Source organism: Pteropus vampyrus, unplaced genomic scaffold, assembly GCF_000151845.1.
Source record: "Pteropus vampyrus isolate Shadow unplaced genomic scaffold, Pvam_2.0 Scaffold1, whole genome shotgun sequence".
Classification (NCBI taxonomy): domain Eukaryota; kingdom Metazoa; phylum Chordata; class Mammalia; order Chiroptera; family Pteropodidae; genus Pteropus; species Pteropus vampyrus.
Window position 1 is genome coordinate 24,811,631 of NW_011888782.1, and position 18,045 is coordinate 24,829,675.

The 18,045-nt window shown below is 35.6% G+C and overlaps 1 protein-coding gene and 2 pseudogenes across 9 annotated transcripts in view; 1 reads left to right on the forward strand and 2 right to left on the reverse strand.

Moving 5' to 3' along the window:
• Positions 1 to 12,623, forward strand: part of IQCB1 (IQ motif containing B1) — a 41,566-nt gene extending 28,943 nt beyond the window's left edge. For 8 of the 9 annotated variants that reach the window (XM_011371610.2, XM_023521547.1, XM_011371527.2 and 5 more), the window contains 5 exons: positions 2,137 to 2,279; positions 3,900 to 4,048; positions 9,447 to 9,578; positions 11,029 to 11,185; positions 12,039 to 12,623. In XM_011371610.2, the coding sequence (XP_011369912.1) occupies positions 2,137 to 2,279; positions 3,900 to 4,048; positions 9,447 to 9,578; positions 11,029 to 11,185; positions 12,039 to 12,268 (811 nt within the window). In that variant the 3' untranslated portion in view covers positions 12,269 to 12,623. The remainder of the gene's footprint in view (positions 1 to 2,136; positions 2,280 to 3,899; positions 4,049 to 9,446; positions 9,579 to 11,028; positions 11,186 to 12,038) is intronic. The other variant, XM_011371688.2, reaches the window with a different exon arrangement.
• Positions 12,624 to 13,235: 612 nt separating this feature from the next.
• LOC111730475 lies at positions 13,236 to 16,885 on the reverse strand (annotated as a pseudogene).
• A 1,044-nt stretch (positions 16,886 to 17,929) lies between these two features.
• LOC111736508 lies at positions 17,930 to 18,045 on the reverse strand (annotated as a pseudogene).

Here is an 18,045-nt window from a genome sequence, read left to right on the forward strand (position 1 = left end):
ATGTTCCTCAGGTTGGCGGGAAACATTCAAAATCACATTAATTCCTAATAAATGTTTTCAAACATGAAATTAAAGCACATGAGTCCAGAAACATGCATACTTAAAATTTATAGTCCTGTTTTAGTCACTGAACCTTACTTTTCTACTGTGTTCCTGATTTATATTTTACTTTCACCTGCATGCTCCATAGTCTTTTCAATTTTACCATATTTCATAGCCTGTATGCCTAAACTATTTCCTAAACCCAGTTTTCTGACAGATTACATTTCCTAATGATAGCAGAGAGCTCGATGGGGCGGGAGTCCAAAGAGGGACCCTGACCCGGAGCTCCGGTGACCAGGTTCTTGTCTTATGTCCAGAGAAAGAATTTAAGGACACGACAAACAGCAAGCAGGAAGGTGCAAGTTTTATTAAGGCGAAAGTACACACTTTAGGAGAAAAATGCAGGCGAATTCAGAGAGTTCTCCCTGAGCTGTCTGGATTACGGGCTTTCATTTTTCTTGAGAGCAAGGCCTGAAGACGTGGTACTTGCAGTGCGGGTGATATTATAATGATATTATGATTAGCCAAAGCTGTATAAAGGACAAAGGAAGGATTTTGGAGTGTTATCTTGGAGGGAACGTCTCTAAGCTAACTATCCTGCCTCTCTAGCAATGCAGTTTTAATGATTCCTATGTTTCCGATACTAATAACATATTTAAAAATATTGTTAATGCAATATTTGGTGTTATAATCTATAATCCATTATGTTAGGGGTGTTTTTTTGTTTTGTTAATCAATTTGAAAGGAGATTCTGTTTAGGGCCTGTGTTCTCTTTTACCCTCCATAAGTATGTAAAGGGCAAAACATCCTATCTACATGCAAAGCAACCCAGAAGTTTGGGAGGGTAGTTCGTAGGAGAAGCAAGTTTCCATCAGCCACTCTGGGAAGAGAAAGGCTCTTGCTTGATCTCTAACTCAGGAGGACCAAGAGATACTTAGTAACTATTGAGCTGGCCCTACATCCTTTCTAGGACCCCTTCTTTTGACACACATACTTGAGGTATTTTCTCCCATTGATAACAGGAGTAAGAAAGACATTTTGAAACAAAGTTTGAACTTTGGCCTAAGTGTAAAACCAAAGAAAATAAATTGTAATTGGTAGCAGCTAAGAAATTTCAAGAACACAAAACATGAAATGTAATCAAAGTTATTTTGTGTTTCCCTTCTCTACTTTAAAATACTTCCTTTTAAATTTGACTTATGACTAATTGTTTTTGCTTTTTCAAAAGAAATCGAGTTAAAAATTATTATAGCCCTCTCTACATCATTATGAAGTCTTCCTGTTAGTACTACAGAGAGCCAAGGTACTACATTTATTGCCAGCTTAATTATAAGAAGCTAAGAGAAATGTTCTTTAGATACATGCAGATTAAGTCTATGGAGATAATACGTTCTTCTCTTATCCTTTTTAGTGTATCTCTTGAGTTATAATATTTATTAGTTTAGAAATAGATAAACATGAAGAAAATTAAAATCATCCATAATCACACCATGCAGTGAAAATCCCTGTTGAAATTTTAAATGTTTTTAATAATTTATTTTTCAATATATATGCATTTTTTACAAGATTTGGATCTCTTCTATATCCTGATTTTATTTTCTGTATCCTGATCTTATTTTTACTTGACATTGGATTGTGGATATATTCTTATGTTACTAAATATTCTTTGAAATTTTTATTTTTTATAGCATCCATCCAGTGAGTGAATCGGTATTTATTTATCCAACTCACTATTATGGAACAAGTGGTTTGTTTTCAACTTGTTGCTGTTGTAATGTTATGGAGAACATCCTTGAACATAAATCTTGATGTACATGTCAGGGTTTTCCTTAAGAAAATTATTAGAAATGGAATTAATTGGTTAAAAATTTTAAGGCTTTTTATATGTATTTTAAATATTTCTCCAGAAAAGTATAGCAGTAGCACATGAAAATTTATTTCATCATACTCTAACAACACTGGGAGTTATCTTAAAATTTTTTGTGTTTGTATTTATATGATTATTAGTGAGTTTAAACATTTTTCATATACTTCTTGAGTGGATGTATGATTTATGAAAATTGTACATAATGTACTTAAAATTTTCCATCACAGATCTAAACGAACAAAAATATTACTGAAGCTAAATAGGCAGAAGGAAGAAGAGGACCACAAATTACAACTGCAACTTCAAAGACAGAGAGCCATGAGACTGTCTCGAGAATTACGACTGAGTATGCTCGAAATAGTTCATCCAGGTTGGTGGCAATATCAATTTCATTAACTGTGAGAACGTTTAGGATATCTTTTAATAAACCAAATTTCCTAGCTACCTGATGATTTCTTATATTGAGACCTTTTTCTTGTTTCTCCTTTTTAAGATGAATCATTAAATCTCAAGTCAAAAACAAAGTTACTATTTTTTCTGATTAAAGCCTATTAGCTGATGATGAGCAATCTTTACACTAATTTTTCTATTCTTTCAGATAAATTAGTGAAACCTCGAAAAATTTATTCTAAAAGATAGTTGTTAGTGACATAGAGAAAGAATCCCTTGAACTGAAGTAAGGATGTTGGAATATTGTCATAATGCCATCAGAACTTTACTCATACTTCAGTACAAACCTTGTGATGCCTTCTTTCCACCTTTGACACACTAAGTTGAAATTAATATTAACGTGTAGACTGAGAGACGATACCGATTTCAAGGTTCTTCTATTGTTCTTCCCCTCCTAATACTCATTCCCATTTTCCTTCACTAGTCTCTTATTTCTCTTCCCTTTATTAAATATAGATATTTCCCAGGGCTCCATCTTCACCCCATTATTCTCATATTGCTCTTTCTAAGGTATCCCATCCATAACTGTAGCTTCAACTACTAAATGAGTGCTGAGCACTCTGAAATCTCGTCTGCATCCTCACCCTCTCTCCTACGCTCTAGCTTAACAGAACTTTCTATAAAAATGCAACGTTCTGTGTCTGCACTGTCTAATACATACTGCTGGCTAGAGGTGGCTATTGAGTACTTAAAATGTGGCTAGTGTACTCGAGGACCTGAATTCTTAAATTTATTTCACTTTAGCCATTTGTGGCTAGTGTCTGCTATATTGGACAATATAGCACTATAGCCAGCTGTCTGTTCAATAGCTTTACTTAGCTATCCACAAGTATCCCCAAATCTAGTCATTATCTCTCCCCTCTAATTTTCTCTCTATTCCCCATCTCAGATAATTGCACCAATAGTCTACTCAGTTTCCCATCTATGAGGCATCCTACAGTTTTTTTCTTACCTCCACATCCAGCCGTCATTAAATTTTATCAATTTTTCTGTACTATCTCTCAAATACATCTCTTTTTATTATTGCCTTCTACTGCCTTATTCTATTAATTAGCTATTGTGAAATCTGGGCTATATGCTGACCAACTCCCAGACAGTAAAAAGAAAGTCATCTAACTATTGATTCTGAATAGCCAAATGAGTGACTGAAGAGATATTTAGAAGCACACAGAGTAGATAACACATACACATGTTTTACCCCTTCCTTCTGGTGGTACTAAGTGACTTTCTAACCATGTACTTGTGATTCTTTTTTCTAAACATTCTTGCTGTTGGATATTCAACTCTTTCCTCATTCCCATGACAGAAAACATTATGAGTCTTTTCTCTAAAGAAGCTGCACAATCTGAAAAAAGTTTTGGAGTGCTTTGTTTCTAAAATCTTAGAACTATTGTAAAATAATAAAATTGGGAAAATCAGTGAACAGTATTGAAAAAAAATAAAAGAACTGCAAGATTGTTGTTGCTATCATTGACCTGATTCCAGAATTTGAGAAAGCATAGAGGTGAGTAGGTTGTAATAGTGTCTGTCATCTTTTTAGGTCAGGTGGAAAAACATAATCGGGAACTAGAAGAGAAATCAGCATTGATTATCCAGAAACATTGGAGAGGGTACAGGGAAAGGAAAAATTTTCGCCAACAGAGGCCATCTCTCACGGAGTATAAAGCAGCTGTCACACTTCAGAGAGCAGTGAGTCTGATGTAGTAAAAAGAGTACTGGATGAGGAGGCAAAAATATGGGTTCAAACCTGACTTTGTTATTTATCTACAGTAAAGACTTCGTCAAGTCACTTAGCTTTCCTGAGCCTTGGTTTTTTTTTTTTTTCTCTATAAAATAACCTTCTTGCCATTGGCCAGACTAATTTAGACTTCAGTCCTTAGTACTTTCATAGACCCTTGTACACATTTACCATACTGCAGTGTTTATTCGTTAATTTTTTTTCTTTCTTACTGGGACTGTGAGCATTTCAGGGATAAGGAACTAAATCTTTTTTATTGTTCTCAGCTCTCAACATGTGCTTAATATGTGAATGGATGCGTATCCTACTTTTTTCATTCAGTTATTTGGATCAGATGACTTAATTTATGGGAAAGTGTTTTGTAAATTACAAAGTCTTATGCAAGTACAGCATATCATTTGATATTTTTTAATGCATAGATAATGTATTAGGTATAATTAGATCATTATAATTTTTGAATTATAGAATGGTTTTCTTTTTTTGTTTTTTAGAATGATATCAAATGATAATTTCCTGGGATTTATCTGGACCGTGTGTGTGTGCGTGTGCGTGTGTGTGTGTATGTGTGTGTGTGTGTTTGCTTGGAAAAGCACAAGGCTATTTAATGACCAGTTTTTCTAATACCTGGTTGTTCATTTATACATAGTTAACTTTCATATTAGTATTTTAGGTCTCATAGCATTTAGTTTTATAATACCTTATTGTTGAATGTTAGGTCAATTTCACTTTTTCACAGTGATAGATTTTGAACAACCTCTTTGTTGAACTGTCTGTGATTAACATTTTACCAGGATTTTTAAAAACCATTAAAAAAAAAGTAGAATAAGTTCTAGGAAAAAAAGAAGAGATGTTGGTTGTCTCTTTCCTCACACTTTTCTGGGGATCTCAGGCTATATCTGCATCAAACATTCCTGTACCACCCCTAAATTGCACCCCTACCTGATATTTACCCTCTGCTAAATAAGACCAGCTAAGGATTAACCCATGGATGTCAGTACTAAAGACACTTCCTGTAGAGAAATTCTTGAGTTCTTTCTAATACTTTTACCTCATAGCTACCTCCTTTTTAAACTCTTCCATGCCAAAGAATCAACTGGGTCCTTATTAAGTTGTCTCACTACCTTGCCTGATTTAGATAAGCCTAATACTTTGTAAAAGGACTCTAAAATGAGATACCCCATCTTGTCCACCATTCCTTTGAGAGAGAAGCAAGGGTCATTATAAGAGAAAAACTAAGGGCTATGAAGGCAAAGTTGTTTGAGATTTACACTTTCCTTCGGCGTAAGAGGAAAAAAATATGTTGCATCTGCCTCATATCTTACCCACCCAAAAAGAGGAATATGGGTCTGTGTTGAAGTAAAATCAAAAAGGGATGGGTCAAGGTCATTTTTATAGTCTTTGCAGCTCACTACTAAAAATAACAGTGATGTCAAAGCAGAGCAAAACCAGAAAAGGAAAGAAGAGGATTACTTTCAAAGAGGGAAAAGAGAAAGAAAAATGACAGTACAGACAGGGAAGAAAAAGGAAAGTAGTAGAGAAAATCAGTACAAGGCAATGGTCATTAAAGAACATATTTGCCACACTTTCGAAGCATCCATTTCTAAGACATATACTTAATTGGACTTCCCCACTATGCACATGTAGCTATTGAGTACTTACATGTAGCTAGTCCAAACTGAGATGTGTTGTAAGTATAAAATACCCACAGGATTTTAGTATGGAAAAAAAGTGTAAAATATCAATAATTTTTTATATTGATTTCATGTCAAAAGGGTAATATTTTACATGTATTGAGTTATAATAGATTTATATAACTATATGCAAAATATCACTTCTTTTAATTTTTTTAATGTGCCTACTAGAAAATTTAAAATATTTATGTAACCCATTATATTTCTATTAGTACTGCAATTGACCTTGGTAAGAAAGCAAAAGAAATGATAATTCATTAGTTTCACAGAACAAAGGATTATCATTTCATTGAACTTGTCCCTGAGGAGGAACTGGTTATTAGTGTCCTTCACAGAGAAAGGCTAGAACTGTTGTTTACCATCTCTTCCTCCCTTACCTTGTGCAAAACCAGAGGCATTGTTTCTTAGGTAGCTAAAAATCAAGGAAACTATAAATTTGCTAAGGCTTACTTAGAAAGTTGGAGTTCTCTGACATGGTATAGTGTTAGAATTAAATTTGAAGAGTTAGCTGCCTTTTCCCGTTGAATGCTCCAGGATTTTCTTTTCTTGCATTGTCATCTCTTCAGAAGGTAGAAGGAAAGTAATGGTTGCTGGTATCTGGTCTCTAGAGCCAGAGTGATGGCTAATTCTGGCTACTTCATTATAGCAGAAAAGTACTGTGGTATTATTACACTTATCTATCACAGACTAACCACAAAAGCATTTAGGGAAACAAATCATTGGCAGTTGAGAAAATAAATAAAAATTGGGAGATAAATACAGTTTCAAAGAGTCCTGAAATGACAAAGAATGAAGAAAAGAGACAGAAAAGTCAAGGTGGTCTTTTTTGATCTAAGGACAGAGATTCTGCTGTTTTGGAACCTTTTCTCTGAAGATCCCAGCACAGCATCATAAGCCTAGGGTGGAACTAACAGCAGGAGTTGGAAGAAAAATAGGAGAAGCAAGGAAGAAAAATCAAGAAAAGGGAAGACTAGAAGGAAAGGAGAGGATCTTTCAACAATTGAAGGCTCGAGTACCATACTGAAAACATGAGGGTATTAGGGAAATTTTATATCCTGAATGTGAAGATCTCTAGCTCTTTTTTCATCTCAGCTGCTGTCAGCCAGGCTTATATCCTGCAAGCAGTAGATTGAATGCCTTTTCTTTGAGAAATCTGAACAGCCCAAGGGAAAAGTCCTAAGTATACTGACAATGAGGTACCCCAATGAAGCCACCCAGTTCAGTAGCCCTATATTGAAGTTCATAGTAGAAAAACCCTACCCACCTACCTGCTAGGAATTTCTAAACAGCTTTTAATATCCACTCATAAATAATGAGCTAAAAGTATCACAGGACATCTGAAGGATGATAAGGCTGAAACAGCAAAACTACTTGGTAGAAATAGAGATATTTAAAGAAAACCTTTAAAAAATCCGTTATTTCCTCAGCTAAGAGAAAATAATACATGAAACAAAGCTAAAATGTTTACAAGAGAGAACAAATAGAATAAATTTTGACTGAAAAAAAGACATAATAAAAGAGCTAGGAAAAATGGTTTGGGAAATCTAGAAAGCAGGGCAAAAGGAAAAGATAACCAGTCCATGAGGTCAAACATCCAAACACTTGAAAAAAAGAACAAAAAAACCTGAGAAAAGCAAATCAAATAATTCAAGATTTCCCAGAACTGAATGTCATAGTTTTAGATTAAAAAGACTAACTAAATGTCCAATACAGTGACAGAAACACACCCTCATTTATGTCACATTACTGAGCAATATACTGGGGACAAAAGTACTTCTCAACAGCATCATTGGAAGCCAAAAGATAACGGAGTAAGGCTTTCACGTGCTTGAGTGAAAACGATTTCCAAATAGAATTCTACACCCAACCAAACCATCAGTTAGAGGTAGACATAGACCAAAGACATTTGTTTACATCACAAAGTCTGTAAAACAATAACCTGAGAAAGAAGACAGTATAGAATCCAGGAGACACGAAGGATGAAAAGGAGTCACCAGGATGATGGTGAATGAAATTTCAGGATGATAGCTATGTAACAGTTATAGTGATCAATCTGGATTGGACCAGGTCAGAAAGCTTTGGAAATTGTGTCCAACAAAATGAATTTAATAGAATGCCTGATGTGTTTTAATGTATTGAGAACTAGGACAGAGTTTGTGGTATATAGTCAGTGGTAAGTACATAAAAAACTGAATACAGGAAAAACAACATTATTAATTCCAATGAAAATTTAAAATGTACAAGAAAGAAAAAGTAGTTATATATGGTTCAAAACTGAATAGCCTTCATGTAATCATAATTATGTAAACATGAACAATTGATTTACATGAAATTATGATACATTTGCTGTTTGGAGATATGGAAAGTATGTGGGAGTGCAAGCAGTGAAAGAGAGCTAAATCCTTATCTTCCATCCAAGAAAGTTAATGGATAATACCTATATCTTAAATCACAGAAAAGTGGACGGAGATAAAAACATCAAAAGAAAAACCTGAAAGACTTAAAGTTGTCTTTGAGAGGAGAGGACAGGATAAGTGGGCAGATAACTATAGTTTTTTGTTAACAATTCTTGTAGAACTGACACTTTTAAACAATACAGTTACATCAATAAAACTTTACTGGAAAGCATTAAGCAGTAAAATATTTTAGGTTTTGCAGGCCATGCAATCTATTGCAACTATTCAACTCTACAATTGTAGCACAAAGGAAGCTGTAGACAATATGTAAACAAATGAGCATGGCTGTGTTTCAGTAAAACATTATTTGTAGATACTGAATTTTAATTTCATATGATTTTCATGTCACAAAATATTATTTTCTTTTTGAACTTTGAACCACATAAAATGTGAGGGAAGCTAAGCAGGGTTGGGCCTGGTTAGTACTTAGATAGGAGATCACCTAGGAAGACTAAGTGCTATAGGCGTAAAAAATAAAAAAATAAGGAATCGTAAGCTGACAAGGTCCTTGCAATCTGTGAGATCAACCAAGGCTTGCCTTGCCTTAAAAAAAAAAAAAAATGGAAAGAAACATTCTTAACGCTTAGGCCATTCAAAAATAGGCAGTGGATTTGGCCTGTGGGACATAATTTGCCAACCCTTGGCTTAAACAATGAGAACATGTAATTTTGATGAAAATAAGAAGTACAAAGAAGGGAGAAGAGTGAAAAAAAAGTTGGACGGAATAATTTAAAATTTGTCTCTAAATCTTGCCTGTTACAACATTTCCTGTTTCACCAGGCATCCATTCTGAACAACACGAGGGAGAACATTTACTAAGCTTTTTCTTATATACTATCTCTTCAATCTCTCCAGTTCTGTAAGCCAAGAAGAATTAGGGAGGATCCCTGTTTTCTGTAAGCATAGAACCTGTCCTATAGAGATAAGTGATTTTCCCAAAATCATTCAGTTTATAAGGGACTAGAATTGATGCTTATTTCTTATTTTATCTTTATTGCTTACTGTACAAATATATGAACATATCCTTGTAAAATATTAAATCACTACAGAAGAATATAATTAAAATGTCATTGTCCTTCCTTACCTCTGTCACAGTTCTCTCTCCATACACACTCAGAGTTAACTGCTTTTACCATATGTTGTAGGAAGAAAATAGTTACTATTAGGGAAGAACATTCACACAAATACCCTTTTTTTTTCAGACTCTTAAATTCCTAGCAAAGTGCCATAAGAAAAAAAAACTATTTGCTCCTTGGCAAGGAATCAGAGAACTCACTGATGCACGTAGAGTTGAGCTGAAGCAACAAGTGGATGACTATGTCAGAAGACATCCAGTATGTAGCTTTCTATGCTGTGAAATATTACACAATTTCAGTGCATGATAATCACCAACAAAGAAAGCATTGTCTCAGATATATACGTACATATGTTGTTGATAAGATAATGTAATTGCTTTACCATAGAGTTAATGGATTTGGAGTCTTCTCATAATTCGTGGCCCTAGAGGTGTAGTCTAGTAAAGGAGACTTTGCTTCAAGTCAGTTATTTTCCATACTGTATCAGCAAGACTATCCCCACATCTTCATCAACATTTGTTATTTTCACGTCTTAATGGGTGGAGCAGTATTATGATTTGGATTTGCATTTCTCTAATGATTAGTGATTTTGAACATCTTTTTATGTGTTTATTGGCCATTTGTGTATCTTTATCGAAGAAATGTCTGTTCAGGTTCTTTGACCATTTTTTAATCAAGTTTTTTTGTTGAGTTTTAGTTCTCTGTGTATTTTGGATATTAATCTCTTATCAGATACATGATTTGCAAATATTTTCTCCCATTCTGTGGGCTTCCTTTTTACCCTGCTGATAGTGTCCTTTGATGCACAAAAGTTTTTAATTTTAATGAAGTCTAGTTTGTCTATTTTTTCTTTTGTTGCCTGTGCCTTCACTACGATATGTAAGAAATCATTGCCAAATCCAATGTTGTGAAGTTTTTCCTCTACCTTTTCTTCTAAGAGCTTTACAGTTTTAGTTCTTATGTTTAAATCTTTAATGTCCATTTTTTTTAATGCACCATATTTGATTCCAATGCACACTCCTTTTTAAAAAAGAAGTGCTGCTTTAGCCATACTCTAGTGTAGCTGTTTAAAATTCCATGGCTGAAAAGTAAGGTGTTAGCTAAAACAGGAATGCATCCCTGATCCAGGAACTGGAATATTTGAGAAAGCTGTGGTGTCAGAAGATTTATCAGCTTCAAAGTTAAGATTATTTCATTCTTCTCCAAACTAATTAGTTAAGTTCCCTTTAAGTAGCTGACTAGCCCAAAGGACACAGTTCTTTGGCTGATTTTGTTCATTGTTTTATGAAATAGAAGCAGTTATAACATTATGGCTTAGATAAGTTTGGGAGTGGGGAAAATAAGATAGCCTTTTCAGGTGGGATCCAGAACAAAAGGGTTGGCTTTGTTGCTCTTCTTCCAGGCCAGTGTCTTTTATAGTTTTCACTATGATTTTTCAATCTTACCTCTTCTCCCAGAATACCACACTGTGAGGAAGTGAGGTATGGGAGCATACCAAAAATAAACTTCCCCACTTGCATTTTCATCTAAAGCAGCTTTTAAGAGGCTATGTAATGCTTATACAAGAGTACAAGGTAGACGTCAACCATAACATTCAACTGTTAAGTTGAGAGACGGCTAAGCATTCTGGAACTTCTGCTAAGTGGGCAAAACATACTTTGATGTATATACTCTCCTTGTGACAATTTTTTCTGTTCTCTGTTCCCAGTGCTCTCAGATGTCAGATGTGACCAGTAAGGAACTCCATTCCCAAGCGCAAGAACGACTACAACACTACTTCATGGGCAGGGCCCTAGAAGACAGAGCCCAGCATCACAGGGAGGCTCTGGTGGCTCAGATTAGCACCAACATTGAACAGTTAATGAGTATGTGCTCATTCCATTTTTGTTTCCTAAGAGGAACAACCTATACAACATTCTGTGACATCAGTTTTTAGAAAAACAACATTTAGTGGTCTATTAGCTCATCTCCCGTCCTCAGAAATATCTAGATCGTACCAGCACACAGTTTTGAATGATGCAGATCCCATAGCCTCCTTTTTAATTAACTACTTGCTATCATTCATATGTATCAACTCAGACAAGTTATTAACTTTAAAGATGCCAAGCCCTACTAATCAGTCTTTTGTGTAGTCTCAAAAGCTGTTGATTGTATTTTAGAAGTAGATGATGACAGTAGTTGCAGTGCCATTTCATAATTTTTAATGAAGTGCTTTACAAAAAGAAAATCACAAAAGAATTCATCTGATCCTTACTGGTACATTTAATGAGAGATACCATCCAAGAAGCCACAGTGTTTCAGTCAGTCTCTGAAACACTTATATAAGTACATGCGGAGCAGAGAGGGCTAGAGTCATCTATTTAATGCCATTACTTAGAAATTTTGTATTTTTGAATGGATAGGTGGCTGTAACTGAGCCTCACCTATAGGATGAGTTCTATTATTTTAAAGGTTCCTGTTCTTTAAATAAACCATCTTTAAAAATCTACATCTTTTTAAAAAATTTTTTAAACACAGAATGGGGGTGTGGCCAGTTACTAAGAGCCATAGCTACAGCTTGTGAATAGTCACATGCCATCTACATCTAGAAGTGATAATAGATTCAGAGTTGGAACCCTGTCCCTGTTTGTTGTTGCAGAGTTATAACTCTAGTTTCCAAGTTCCTACTCGTTTGTACAGAACTCTTACACTCACCTGTTTATTTTCTGTTTACTACAGAGGCACCAAGTCTGAAGGAAGCAGAAGAAAAGGAACCTGAGCTCTTCTTAAGTAGATCCAGACCTGTGGCAGCCAAGGCCAAACAGGCCCATCTCACCACTCTGAAGCATATACAAGCACCCTGGTGGAAGAAGCTTGGGGAAGAAGCTGGGGATGAGATTGAAGTCCCAAAGGATGAGCTTAGTGTAGAATTAGGAACTTTATTCATAGGTGGAACAAAACCCCCTTAAGGAATTACCCTAAGAAATGACCCAAATCCTATATTTCGGGAGATCATTATTGATTCTGTCTCTGGCATGCTAGTAGACTAGAGCTATCCTAACTCATGGTTTTCCAGAAGTTCCTCTCCAAACAAGACTTGCAGGCAGTAAGCAGAATTATCTTCTACCTCTATCTCATGTCTCTTTTTCTTTTTTTTTTCCACACCTTCATCCCTGGCCATATACATAAATTGATGTGGCTTTTATTGGGGAACTAAACTCAGCATGGCATTCTACTGCTTATATTAGATGTGATATTTCTTGTTTCTGCTGTTTTCCAACTAAAGATGTTTTCTAAATAAATATTTTCAATTGTTCTGAAAAACTCGTCAAAATTACTTTTTTCACATTTAATATTAGAATCCCTATTTTTCTATTAATAGGAGTATGCTCTTGACCTTTATTAAGGTTAGGAAAAGAAATAATCAACTGAAAAACATTTGACTATTTTCTACAAAATGGTGTTTGAACTTAAATTTCTATATTGTTATTTCTATAAGGAACTACATTAAAAAATCCTCCGAGGATTCAATGCAAGAAAAATTCCTCCAGATAAAATTGCATTTTTCTATGAGAACTGTATAACCTACTATTTGCCTTTATGTCTCCTCTAAGAATCTCAGAGCTGAATATAATGCTTAATTTGTTAGGATCTTAGGGACCTATATGATTGTTTGGTTCCAAGCTAGTCAAATCCTAATGTAATTTTCATTCATAATTGGAAGAGAAATATATAACATTGATCTGTAAGAATAAGCAGATGAGAGTTCTGACTTAGTATATGAAGCTACATGAGAATCTTACTCCTGCCTTAAAAAAAAATACCAGGTAATCTACAAAAATAATATTTCTTGAGTCTATCAGCTATTTGAAGCCTCAAGACAACTAAGTAAATTGAGATAGGACTCAGTATCTGTGAACTAAACCATTTCATCTTTAGGATAGGATGCATAGGATGCAAAGGTGGCTGGATAAGAAGTCAACTAAAATTTTAAATTCTTAAAGGCCATGTGTGGGGTAGCATGTCAGTTTAGAATATCTAGGAGCCTTGGACAGAAGAATGTAGACCTCTACCAAATAAAGTTTGGGAGCCCGGCAGGAGGCCTGAAGAGATGCCCTTAGTGGTGAATGCAAACGTGAAATGATAGGCTGCTCTTGGGTGATATGCTCAAAGTACTACCCACTTTCCCAAACCCTTCCTTTAAAATCTGCTAGAGCACTAGCAGCAAGCCCTATTACCTCCAAGGCTCAGACAAAATTCCATTGCATGTAAGGAAGGAATAGCAACAAAATCTGTCCCCAGGGACATGATAGGAATCACTCTATCCCCAGACCCAAGTAGAAACTCAGCACTCCCAAGGGAGGTTTGAAACCCTTCCACCTCTGAGAGAGGAACAAGAAATCTTCGAGCCCAGAAATCTTATGTCAATAGAAGGCAGAGGTCTGCTAGTAACGAGGAGACTTTCCTGCTGAAGACCAACCACAGGTATGAGGCAGTTTGACTGCCATGGTTTAGAAGGGGAAGAACCCTGAGAAAGCACCACCCTAACCCCAGGAAGAAGAGACCGGGTTTAAAATTTAGGCTGGATCATGACAACAGGCTATCCATGTTATAACCAGCCAAGTACCACGTAAGCAATAGCTTACCTCTGGGGTAGGGGAAAAGTGCATGGAGAGAGATCCCTAAGTGGCAAAAGCATACAGGGATGGCTAAAAGTGGAGGGTGGAGCAGGAACACAGAAAAGCTTTCCAGACCCTACTCTAAGCACAAGGTTAACAGCGGCTAAAAAGATAAAGGAACTAGAAGCCTATGGTGCATTGAAGATAAAGAAATACCAAACCCAGCTAAACTAACTCAATTCCCCTGCAATACTGAAATAAAATTTTTTTCTTTTAATTTCTGACTTATAATGCTGTTATATTTGCTATATTAAAACAAAACAAATCTGCATTACTCAGATAAGAGTGAAAATTATCTAGACATGAAAAAAGTGACTATCAATAGTTAATCATTAATTTGTCACAATTTAATTTTATCGGATGACTTGCTCACATTAGCTCATTTTCTGTAGAGAATAAAGTGCATTTACATGTACTTTATAATACAAATAAGAGAAACTATCATTTTTACCAACCTATAGAGTGCCTAAAAATAGAAATTAAAAATTCTGTAGAAAAGCCACTCTGCATCATGTTTTTTATTTTAGGAATATCCATATCCGTTTAGGTCAATTTCAAATTATGGCAAGAGAATCCTAATTCATGACTGCTAGGCTGAACTTTTTTTTTTATTGCAGAAAATTCTTCCTTGTATTTAATATGTATTCCATAATTAAAAATTCCCACCTTTTGCCACCTGATCTTATTAGAAATGTTTTCCTTTTTTCAACCACCACCAATCAGAGACATAAAATAAATGCATTATTAGTTATCTGGCAGATTCTCTAGTGATGAAATAAATATAATTTTATCACAGTAAAAATTGCATTAATATGAGTCAAAATAAAATTGCTAAACAGTTCAAGAAGGAACTCTCATGATATCCAATGAAAAGAGAGGAAGAAAATCCAATTTGGTTCTTGGAAAACTTTACATTAGAATTCATTTCTGCCACATGAGATTATTAAAATTGGTAAGCCTGCTATCTTTAAGACAATGGTATGCAATAAAACAAGTATATTATTATTTTTGTTATGAAAGACCATGCTACAAATATTTCTATCATCTGTGTATAAGAGTGGCTGGGAGATCAATGCAATATTTGCCTCTGTGACCATGGAAGACTGATTGGTGCATGGCTGCATCTGCTATCTGAAGCTGAACCTGCTATTTTGCCAGGTACAATCCCAAACAGGATTTTCTCATTATATAGAATGGTCTTAGAACACCTCTCTTGCTAAAGAATTCCCTGTAGGTTATAAGTAAAAACAGTAAGTAGTATAACTTTATTGCAACTCCTGTAAACAATGTTTATATCCCCAAATTTTCCAAGGAAAAATTCTTCGTACTTCATAATTTTTTATTTTTTCATAAACTTTAGGGTCCACCTCCACTTGATAAATTTGTTCAGACTGAAGATGCTGGTCAAGCTTCCCTTCACCAGCGGAGTTTCTGGTATCTAAGGTTTAGTTGCCTGCTAAAATTTCTCCTGCATATGCCATAGGCGGGTTCTCCAGTGTTTAATAAAGTAGGAGTTCTGACTGAATTTTTTCCCACATTCATGACAGATAAAGGGCTTCTCTCCAGTGTGAATTTTTTGGTATGTGTGGAGATTTGAAGCCTGACTAAAGCTTTTCCCACTCATGAGCATTTATATGGTTTTATTCCTTGGTTCATTATTAAGTACTTATTAAGATCGGAATTCCACCTAAATCTGTTATTCACACTGTGGGCATTTATAGTTTCTCTTCAGTGTGAATTCTTTGGTGCTTAATAAAGTCACAGCTAACTCTGAAGCTTTTTGCTAATTCCTGGTATTTAAAAGGCTTCTCCTTTACATTCTTTCTTGTGATGATCCATAAGCTTCAGCAGCTCATGTCTCCAGGTTAAAAGTTTCTCTCTTCACTTGAAAATCTTGGTGCTATTTTCTCCACCCTGTGCATATCACTGTAATTTTCTTTGCCTGTTTTTTTTCTGGGAAACATTCACTCTGGCCATTTTTTGATATCAATGCTTATATTTCTAAGTCAGAAAGGCATGTAGGCTGATGATTTTTGGTGTCATGTTTGTGTATTTACCCCGTAGGCAGCTCTTTGGGACTGTACTTGAACTCCATGGATCCTTGAACCAATGGCTCTTCCCCTTGCTCTAGACAGATTACTTTAGGTTTAGGGAACACAAATATGGCTAGAGAGATGACAGTCTCATAGTTTTCCTGCATCACCTCATTTTAGAGGGCCTTCTAATTGGGATCCCATTACTCCCATTCTTCCTGGGAAAAATACATGGCCACTTCTTCAAATGCCAATAAGCTCTGGGACTCAGGCAATGAGCTCAGGTGCCAGTAGCCAGTCTTTGGTGTTTGTCTGCTCAGGAAAAGCTAGGATGTGCTGAGCATGCATAGCTCTCTCACACACAGGCTCAGTTTCTTTATGAATATTTCTGCTCGGCTTTTCTTATAGGCCCTGGTATGTATGCCAAAATTCTTCATCCTGTGACCTGCCCACTGGCTGGGACTCTGGTGGTTTCAGGTTGAAGCCTGGGGACTCTGCTGTTTCTCCAAAGAGCCTTGCCTCCTTTCCCAGTTCATGGACTGCAATTATCACTCTGCTCTGGAACAGTATACTTGAGCACTACCTTTCAGAACTAAGGCTCAGTCTGGTCTGAAACAAAAAAGGATCTTTCTTCTTCCTGAGGCACTTGGACAGCTGGGTTTCACAAAGGATGCTCCTTCTTCCTTGGGCTCAACTGCAAGACAGTCTGTCTGCTGCTTAAGGGGCACAACTCTATGCCCTGTGACTCTCAGACTGGGACCCAGTACATGTAGGTGCAGGTGCAGTACCACCACAGGCCTACCAGCCCCTCTAGCCTGCATGGGCTAGGCTGAACTTTAATAATTAAATTTTGAGGGCTTTTGGAAAAAGGTTTATTGAGGTAAAATTGATAATTTGTATATATTCAAAGTATATAATGTGATAATTTGATATACGTATGCATTGTGAAATGATTACTACAATCAAGTTAATTAACACATCTATCACCTCACATAGGTTTTTTGTGTGGGGTGAGAACACTTAGGATCTACTCTTAGTTTATTTTAAGTATATAGTACGATATTATTAACTGTAGTCACCACGTTGTACATTAGATCCCCAGAACTTATTCATCATATAACTGGAAGTTTGTACCCTTTGACCAACATCTCCCCATTCCCCCCACGTCCCAGCCCCATTCTACTCTGTTTCTATAAATTCGACTTTTTCTTTCTTTTTTTTTTTCGTAGATTCCACATATGAGTGAGATCATACAGTATTTTCCTCTGTCTGGCTTATTTCACTTAGCATACTGCCCTCTAGGTTCATCCATGTTGTCAAGAATGGCAGAATTTCCTTCTTTCTTGTAGCTAAATAATATTTTATTATATATTTCATTTCCTTCAGCTATATACCCAGAAGAGAGATTGTATGGTAGTTCTATTTTAAATTTTTTGAGGAACTTCCATATTGTTTTCTGTAATTACTGTACCAATTTACATTCCCACCAACGTTCAAGTATTTCTTTTTCTTCACATCCTTGTCAACATTTGTTATATCTTGCCTTTTTAATAAAAGTTTAAGAACTATTGAGCTAAGATGATCATTTCAGCATTAGTGCTTAACAGTTGGTCCCTTACCTAGTCTAGTTGAAAATGTAAGGATATGCTGTTTTTGGACCCTTTATCAAGTCATTTCACCTTGACTCTTTCCAAGAACCTAATGATACTACTACTACTCCTAAATAATAGTTAAAATTTATTGTGTGATGTATGCCCCTCTCTGCTAAGTATTTCATGGTCATTATTTCATTTAATCCTTATAACAACACTACTATATAGGAACACATAATTTCTATTTTACAGATGTGAAAACTGAAGATGAGAGATATTGACTAACTTGCCAAATTTTATTATTATTTTTTATTTTATTTTTTTAATGCCTACAGCACCTGGTATTCCTAGGTGGTCTCCCATCCAAGTACTAACCAGGCCCGACCCTGATTAGCTTCTGAGATCAGACATCAGGCTTGTTCAGGGTGGCATGGCCATAGAC